This window comes from Gekko japonicus, unplaced genomic scaffold, assembly GCF_001447785.1.
Source record: "Gekko japonicus isolate JY-2015 unplaced genomic scaffold, Gekko_japonicus_V1.1 scaffold1649, whole genome shotgun sequence".
Taxonomy (NCBI): domain Eukaryota; kingdom Metazoa; phylum Chordata; class Lepidosauria; order Squamata; family Gekkonidae; genus Gekko; species Gekko japonicus.
In genome coordinates, this window is record NW_015160262.1 from 49,409 (window position 1) to 58,996 (window position 9,588).

Genomic DNA, 9,588 nt, shown 5'->3' on the forward strand with positions numbered 1-9,588 from the left:
GCTGGCGGCCGGGACCGTTGGGGGCAGGGTGTGTGGCCTTATGACACACTTCCGGTGAAGTCAGGGTGTGTGGCATATGCTAATGAGTTATGCTAATGAGTTCCCCTAGCTCTTTTTCTACGAAACGACCCCTGGCCACACCCACCTTTTCCTTCTTATTCTGTTTACTTTGTTTATTGTCAAAACCCTGGGCTTTTTTTGTAGCAGGAACTTCTTTGCATGTTAGGCCACACCCCCCCTAATGTAGCCAGTCTGAATGAGTTTCTGCTGTTGGGTGTGGCCTATTATGCTAATGAGTTCCTGCTGGGCGTGGCCAATTCGGGAGCCAGCCAGAACTCTGTTCCTGTGCGTTCCTGCCCAAAAATAGCCCTGATCAGGACTATCGCCCAGTTCAAGCCATCTAGATTCGTTCTGTGAGTTCCACAGAGGGTAGCCGTGCTGGCCTGCAGTAAAAGAGTTCGATGTGAGTGCAGGGGGTTGGACTAGATGACCTGCAAGGTCCCTTCTGACTCTAACATTCTATGATTCTATGAATCCAGGAGCATCTTAGAGCCCAACGAGATTTTTGGGGGTGTCAGTTTTCGAGAGTCAAAGTTTCCCAACAAATCTGACAAAGGGAGCGTTGGTTCTCGAAAACCTAAAACCCGAAAATCTCGTTCTTCTCTCATGTGCTCCTGGGTCCCGAATCTAACTATCCTGGAGAACTGAGAAGTGACTCACGACAGCTCCTAACCTGCCACAGATTTTGCTAGTCTTTAAGGGGCTCCTGGACTCTTGCTCTTTTCTACAAAGTATTCTGTAAGTTTTAACTGATCACCTTAAATCTTTACATGAATGGCTTGTGGTGGTGTCTGTATTCAGGTAACACTCACTCATGTTTCTGCAAGCACGAATGGTGGCATTTCCTTTCTCGCACGGGAGAGAACTCTTACTGACGCCAAGCGCTGACACTGACATCTTCTACCATTTATCGGCAAGTTCAAATGAGATCGTTTTTATTTCAATATGTAAACCACCTTGACTATTTAATATAAAAAGGTCCAGATCAATGCTCCCTCTAAGCTGTGGAGTCTTGTGAGCAAAAATTCTACCTGGTGAGCTACTGGCATTAAAGTTGTGAGCGAGCGATTTGGCTGCTGCATGAATCAGTTTGCTCTGGAGGCCTCCTTCCTGAGCTAAGACGAAAATGTGTGAGCCAGAGGCTAAAAAACTGTGAGCTAGCTCACACTAGCTGAGCTTAGAGGGAACACTGGTCCAGATCTCTCTCTAAATACCTATAAATTGCGAGAACTTTTCTGGTGTGGGGGGAAACGTGCCGTCCAGTCACAGCTATGGTGACCCCAGTAGGGTTTTCAAGGCAAGAGATGTTCAGAGGTGGTCCACCACTGCCTCCCTCTGCAGAACGACCCTGGTATTCCTTGGCGGCCTCCCATCCAAATACTAGCCAGAGCCAACCCTGCTTAGCGTCCAAGATCTGGCTGGCCTAAGCTACTGAGCTGACCAATTTTTGAAAAAAAAAAAACTGATCCAACCAGTCAGTCAACTAGATTATGCAGGCCTTTAAAAAAAACGACGAGACATGTTTCAGAAACATACCTGTGTTTTAATGTATGCAGTGCACCTCTCCCTCCATCTAATTCGTTCAAGCCCTGGGAATTCCGCTGCAGGGTGAACTGAGAGGGAAAAGAAATCGGTACAAGGTCACACAAAAAATCTTATGATCTCTCCCCTGCCTTAGAGAGATCCTATTCTCTAGGATGCTCACTATTACAGGGCAAGCAAAGACTTTAAGATCTCCTGCGGAACTGGATGCAAACGAATATTTTAAAGCCAGTTTCCATCCAGCCGGACTGGTTCAACGGCAGATTTTTGCCTATTCATGGACTGGTTCGACAGCAGAAAGCGCCACTCCCTCCGGGGTCTGCTATGTAAACCTCACAGCTTTTGTCCTGTGCATGAAGTGCTCTCGTAAGGAGCAAAGGTGGGCAGCCGCTGAAGGGATTTGGGAACCAGTTCTCATCGCACACCCACTGTAGCAATCCTTCGCTTGGCTCCGAGTCAGCAACGGGCCTGGTGGAGAAGGAAGCAATGGCTTCTGCAAAATAACGTCTCCATCTCGAGAATCACACGGACCTCGTCAGAGATGGGCGTTTGTTTCCAAATGAACGAAAATCCCTTCCGCCCCCGAACCAGACCAGCTCTGTATGTTTCATTCGCTTGGATAACGAAACCGAACGAGAAAACCGAACTCCTTGAACTTTCCAGACTGAGGACCTGCTTCTAACCTTCGGGGAGCTGCAAGAGACTCAAATGTGTCACAGGAAGAGGAGGAGCCAGTCATGACCTCAGCAGAGGAGAGGGGGATCCCCACACAGCAAGAGTGTTCCCTCTAAGCTGAGTTAGTGTGAGCTTGCTCACAATTTTGTAGCCTCCGGCTCACATGTTTTTGTCTTGGCTCAGGAAGGAGGGCTCCAGAGCAAACTAATTTATGCAGCAGCCAGATCGCTTGCTCACAACTTTAATGCCAGCCGCTTGCAAAGTAGAATTTTCGCTCACAAGACCCCACAGCTTAGAGGATGCACGGCAAGCATGCCCAGTGTCACAGGACGCAACACCATCTTTATGCCAAATTTTGCCTTGGCCCTGATCAAGATTAATTTTATTTTTTTTTAGGTCAAAAGACTTTTTATTTTCAATTATCATCACATTTTACATCTTTTTATCAATTGGTTCAATATTCCCTTTTCCCTCCCTCCCCGAAAGGCTTCCCGCAATGCACTTCCCTCATGTCCCACATAGATAAACTCAGGATAACAACAAGTACTTAATATTGTTCTAAACATAGTAAATTTTGTCTCACGTCCCAGTTCTTTTCTAAATATATCTTAAAGTCCTTCCATTCTTCAAAAAATTCTTGGTCCTCTTTATTGTTCAGTTTTTTGGTTATTTTGTCCATCTCAGCCATGAACAGAACTTTTTGTATCCATTCTTCCAGATCTGGTATTTTTTCTTGCTTCCAGTATTGAGCATATATCATTCTTGCTGTTGTTATCAAATACCAGAACAGTGTCTTTTTTGTTACATTCAGTTCTTCCATTTTTAAACCTAAGAGCAGAATTTCGGGCGATTTTAAAAGAACATTTTAGAATCTTTTGCATTTCGTTGTGGACTTTTGTCCAAAAGTCCCTAGCTTTATCACATGTCCACCACATGTGATAAAATGAGCCCTCATGTTTTTTACACTTCCAACATTTGCTAGACATATTCTGGTTCATATTAGCTATTTTCTTAGGTGTCATGTACCATCTATACATCATTTTGTAACAATTTTCTTTTACATTAGTACATACAGATAGTTTCATAGAATTTTTCCACAAATATTCCCATGTTTCTATAGTTATCTCCTTGTTCATATTGACTGCCCATTTTATCATTTGCTCTTTTACAGATTCATCCTCCGTAAACCATTTCAACAATATTTTATACATATTAGAAACCATTTTCCTCCCCCCACTTTCCCAAACAGTTTCTACTTCATTTCTATCTTCTCTAAAACCATAGTTCTTCTTGTCCATTTTAAAAACATCATAAATCTGCATATATTTTAACCATTCATAGTTATATTGAATTTCATCCTGCCCTTTCATTACCCATTCTGTTCCTTGCTTCATAATTAAATCTCTATAAGGCAACCACTCCTTGCCTTGCTGTCTTGAATATGGTGTCAAAACCTCTGTTGGTACAATCCATAATGGCCTTGCATCTCGAAAATAGATCAAGATTAATTTTAAAACCAGTTGCTATGATTCTCATTGTGGATATAAGGCAGATAGTGGCCTCAGGAACAAAAAATGCAGTCTTTGAGTATAACTTCCTCAATTTCCCCACATGTATTCAAAATATTCAACACAACAGTTCCAGTTCCTTCCACAGCTAATTCTTGACCATTAACTTGTTGTAAACTAGGCTTTTTCTCTCTATCCAAGTCAACAAACCATTCAACAGAGTTTGCAATATGGGCATGACTCCGTGAGTCCAACATCCATTGAGGTTTAGCATCAGATTTTCCCTTTAACAGACAATGCATGAACATTACCACTCTGGTTTGCATTTGCAGCATCTGGCTGTGTTTCATTAAGAAAGAATACAGGCCTTTTTGCATTCTGTTTGCCGCCAGCATTTGGTCTTCCACTGCCACGGACTGTGGCCAGATCAGACTGGGGAAAGTGAGAAAGGAGAGTCTTTGCAGGTCGAAGGGTCTAATACGAAATCTTCACCTCCACTGAATTATTGTTCCTGCTGCTCCTTTCTGTGTGCACGCAAAGAGTCAGGAGGTGCAGCAACCGCTACTCTCTACGCATGCACATGAGCAGCAGGTACATTCACAAGGCCGCTCCCCCCCCCAAATAGAGGTATCTTTGTGAACCTGCGGGGCACATCTGGAATTCTGACAGTATGGTGGCCGCGACCAAAAAAGGGCTGCCGTGGCTTACCCCTTTAGTCACTCGGTGAAGATCCTTGAGTTGTGGTGGCAGCTGCTGCCAAAGTGACATTTTCAAAAATCGGCACACCCCACCAAACTTTCCGTCGGCAATCCGGAGCTTTGCTGGACAAATGCCCTACCTGGCCCTGCTCACTTCCTAAGGACACTTGGTGGGGATCAGGAAATGTACCACGATGCCCACGGGCATCCTGTTGGGGACTTCTGATCTATAAGGAATTATAGAATTGGAAGGGGTCCTACCGGCTATCTAGTCCAACCCCGTGCTCAGTGCAGGATCAGCCTACAGTATCCCTAAAAGTGTTTGTCCAGATGCAGCTCGAAGACGGCCAGTGAGGGGGAGCTCACCACCTCCCCAGGCAGCTGATTTCACTGTTGCACAACTCTGACTGTCAAAAAGTTCCCCCTAATATCCAGCCAGTACCTTCCCGTCCTTAATTTAAACCCATTCTTGCGAGTCCTATCTTCTGCTGCCAACAGGGACAGTTCCCTCCCTGCCCTCCTCTAAGGGACAGCCCTTCAAATACTTCAAGCCATCCTGTCCCCCCCCTCCACCTCCTCTTCTTCAGACTGGACCTTCCCAAGTCCCTCAGCCTTTCCTCGTAGGGCTTGGTCTCCAGGCCCCTGATCATCCTCGTTGCTCTCCTCTGCACCCGCTCCATTCCATCCACATCCTTTTCGAAGGGAGGCCTCCAGAACTGCACACAAGACTCCAGGGGCGGCCTGACCAATGCAGTGTACAGCGGGACTATCACATCTTGTGATCTGGATGTTGGACTTCCAAGCTGGCAGGAACGTGGATATCTGTGACCCACTTGAGGGAACCAACCCACAAACTGAAGATTACTGGCTTGGAGGATTCAAGGTAGTCAGAGGGAATGTGAGAGAACCTCTGTCTCAGGAGGTAGCAGAGACTTATAATAATACCACCACGGACAAAGCAAGAACGCATGCGCAGCCATTATATGAAGAGGTAGAAGTTTATTGGAATATAAACATTCAGATAACATGTAAGATAGAAAAAAAAATCCAACAACAACATATACAGACGACTTGCTGGAAGGAGACATCTGAGGTATTTAATTCACCATCTAGGCTATCACATTTTAGTTTATTTTCCTTTAAATAGTCAACGATAAACTAGTCGCAAGGCGGTGGGGCGGCTGCTGACCGGGTGGCAGCTTCTCCTTGGAACCCGCCTGGAAGTAGCTGAGGAGAGGGCTCCGTTATCCAAACCTGGTTCGTTGGGGAGGGCCCTGAGCGTGCGCTGGGCGAGAACGCTCCCTCCCTCCCTCCTGCCCTCCCTCCCTCCCTGACGGCCGAAGGAGCCGTGTCTTTAATCCTTCTGGTACAGTCAGAGAGCGTTGGGGGGGGGGACGACACACCTTTGCTGGACTCAAAACAGAAGCCCAGTTTGACGGCACAGACTTGGTGGCGTGCGGAAGGTCTGAGCATCGAGTCGTCAGAACCGCCGGCTAAAAAAGGCCTTGGGTAGAGCGGCCTGCAAAAAGCCTACCGCCCGAGACCTCAGAGAGCCTCCGAGGGTCAAACACTGGGCCAAACGGTCCGACTCGCTACCAAAAGCAGCTCCAGGTACATTCGTCAGCCTTTTGGGCGGCTCTGGATCTAGAGACCAGCGCCTGCCTGGAACCGAGGGTTTCGGTTTGCGCCGCTCTTGCAAGCTGGGGCTTTGGTCTGGTGCCCGGAGAGAGGTGTGGGGGAGGGGAGGGAGGGCCCCCCACCAAAGGAAACCCGGGATGCAAGAAGAAACAGCCCTTGCTCTCCTATCAAAAGCCCTGAGTTACCATAAAACCTTTAAAGGTCGACAGTCGGGATAGGTCTTGTGAAGCCCCCCCACCCAGCCACCTTTCTGCCGCTGGTTCCGAGCTTGTTCCCATGCCCCCCCCCCCTCCCCAAGGCCTGGTCACAGCAGCAGAAGCGGCTTTAAAACAAACAGAAAAACCCCAAATGCAGTCAAAATGATCAGCATCGAAACGGGGGGTAGAGAAAAGGGGTGTGGTTTTCACAGTTTAAAACAGCTGACCCCCCCAGAAACAAAGGGCCCGGAGTGTCAATGCAGCTTATTTCAAATGAGGTATATATGGTTACAAATCCCAAAAGGGTCTACCCTTTTCCCCCTGAACTGGATTTGGACAATCTTTGTTATCCTTGCCTGGTACCCGGATAGCCGTGAAGCTCAGAGGCACGAACATTCTCGAGGGGTGGAAGCGTTTCGCTGGGATCCAAGCGGCTTTCTGTGCAAGAAGATGCAATGTTCGTCTGACGAAAACAGGGTTACGGTTAGATGTGAAGGCTGAAGGGGCCGTTTTCAAACCCTGGCTCTGCCCCCCAAATCGCGTCTAAAAGCAAGGTCGGCTGCAGCTTGATTTTTAGGGGCAAAGGTTGATGAAGGTGACAAAATCTTCCCCCCTCTCCCAAATCTCTCTCTTCCTCAGGGGAGCTTTTGTTGAGCTGGGAGATCAAAAGCAAGTTGGGCAGGGGGGAAAGGAAGCAGGAAGCGTGGCGAGGGTTTGGCCCCCCTATGGCCACAACCTGGGCCTATGGATCTCTGCCCCCTGCTTGATATACAGCTGGGGTGTACCCAGAACTAATTAATATTCACATTTGACCAACACAAATCCAACCAACTCCCAGAACTTTTCTTTGACCCCAGAACTTGCCATATATGTATGTATGTGTGTGTGTGTGTGTGTGATATACACACACACACACACACACACATACACATACATATATATATATACATACACACATATAAAATTTGGGGAAAGCAAATTTCAACTCCCCCCCCAATAAAACTCCTCCCTGAACAGAAGTTTATAACCTTGCATTAGAAAAAGGGTGGGGGGAATTACAAGTTCTGAAAGTGGGGCCCACCAACCTGTATAACTAAGAAATGAAGTCAGGTCTGCACAAGTGAAGTCATTTTGTAGAATACTCACTTAATCTGTTCGGTTGCCGAATTTTCGCTTTTTTTTTAAAAAAAGTTTATGTTCCATTTTGTCTAGGCACCGGGGAAGGAAAATGGGTTTTGTCAAAGGTTGGGGCATGGAAGTCTAGAAAGGCCGGGAAGTGTGTTTGATCCAAAAGCCACACTGCACCGTGTTCAAGTTTTGCGTTGCCCATCGCAATGAGAACTAGAAACATGCTCTTAAACAAGCAGACACTGTCCCTATTCCACATGAACAGCTGCTAGGAGGAACATTCACCAAGCTGGGACACCACGGCCTCTCTTGCTTGAATGCTGCCATTATTACAAATAAGAGAAATCCCCAGGGTGCGCAGGAAGGGAAACTCAACAAGGTAGAGACAATGAAACGTCCCAGAGAAACGAGGGGGCCCAGCCACTAGATTACAGTGCAGATTCTGCTCAAAGGAGAGAAGGCCAAAGTCAACAGGAGATCGAACCCTAAGCCACCTGCCTAATTTCACTGCCCACATGCACACAAATAGCTAGTTGGATTGAGACTAGCTGTTTTAGCAGATTCACACACCCCCGCCCCCCGGGCCTGCTACCATATCGGACCTGCCATGTCGCGGCTAATTTTTAATGGACAAAAACCACTGAAGGTCGTCCTTGGAATTCGGTGTCCAACTTTGCCTCCCCAGTCCAGCCTTTTCTATCCTTCTATTTTCACGAGGGATGGACCGCCGCACTCTTGAGGAAATGATAGACTGAGCAGAATTGCTGGCAGCGGGTACCCGTGTCCGAGGGCTCACAGAACGACGGCTCTGTTCTCCAGATGGAGGCTGAGAACTATTTTGCTGTGCAGCCCCTTTTTCTTCCCGGGGTGGCTTCGGCGCAGCGACACCCGTTTAAGTTTGCCCTCAGACCCCGGCCGGAGAAGAAAAGCACCCTGCTGCGCCTCGAGCGGCCTGCCCGCTAGCAGAAGCGCCAGCCGCGTCCGTGCTGATGTTGGGGTACCACTGGAAATGCTCAGCTCTGGAGAACTGGTCTCAAAAGTCATCCTACAGCCAGCGGAACTCCCAACGCCGCAACCTAATTCCCATTTTTAAAGAAGGCCGCACTGCAAACTGAGCAGGCGGCAGACAAATCAAGGGGAGCTTTCTCTGGCTAAGGGGCGTCCAACTGAATAATCTTTCCCACAAGAGTTTCTTCCAAAAGTCACATGCCACCAAGGAGAGATTTCGGACACGTTTCTACGGAGGAGCATGTCTGGAAGATGCAGGAACCGGGAGTCCACCTGAGATTTTCTTCCTTGACGTGACCATGGCGGCCTTTCAGTTCCAAGGCAATTTCTCCTTCGTAGCCGTATTTAAGGGGGGGGGGGATCGGCAAGGATTTGTCCAAATGTGAGGGTTTCACCCCTCTGCTCGGGGAAGCAGCAACAGAACAGCAGCTTAACAGACGAAAGAAGTGCCAAGGGTTGGAATTTCCACAGCTGGGTTCCTGCTTTCCCTTTGGAAAACAACCGCTGCTAACAACGCAGCCTGTATAGGGGGGACAGGCATGATTGGGCCCGGCTTCCTTTGAACCAAGGACTCTAATAGTTCCCGTTCGAGTCTGTATCTACCGTGCATATTGAGGCTCAGACCTGGCAAGTTCAGGAGCGCTGCAGGCAGGCCTAGGTCCTCTATTGTTATTGCCCCTGTAAGCCTCGCAGGGCTCAACTTCTGGAATACCGAGGAAAGAGCGGATGCAAACTGGTGCATGGGGATCGGAACGGTTTAACGGGGGGTGGGGGTATTCCTAAAACCCTGAACCCTTAACACTTAAACCCCTTTTTAAAAATCAAGCGTGAGACGAGATGGCCTGAGAGATCCACTGGCGACCATCGCCCCGAGAGGCCCCTTGCCTGAGATGCCACCAGCCAAGTGCTTCCAGGTTGAATTAGAGACCTTGAAAAGCTAACTGAACCTTCCCCACTCGGGGGTTCCATTTTTTGGGGGGGGGGGACTGGGTAGGGGATGGGTGTGTCTTTGGTGCTACGATATATAAAATTAAAAAATAAAATAAAAGCAGTCAACGAGACATATAAAAAGAAGTTTTAACATACGCAAATCCTTCCAGAACAGAGAGAGAGAAGGCGCGGGGGGGGGGGGGG

The 9,588-nt window shown here is 47.9% G+C and overlaps 1 protein-coding gene across 1 annotated transcript in view; it reads right to left on the reverse strand.

Moving 5' to 3' along the window:
- Positions 1-8,490, reverse strand: part of LOC107113456 (synaptotagmin-6-like) — a 38,522-nt gene extending 30,032 nt beyond the window's left edge. The window contains exons 1-2 of the mRNA XM_015414788.1: positions 8,243-8,490; positions 6,682-6,781 (exon numbers count right to left, since the gene is read on the reverse strand). Of these exons, the coding sequence (XP_015270274.1) occupies positions 6,682-6,781; positions 8,243-8,490 (348 nt within the window). The remainder of the gene's footprint in view (positions 1-6,681; positions 6,782-8,242) is intronic.
- Between the last annotated feature and the right edge of the window lie 1,098 nt (positions 8,491-9,588).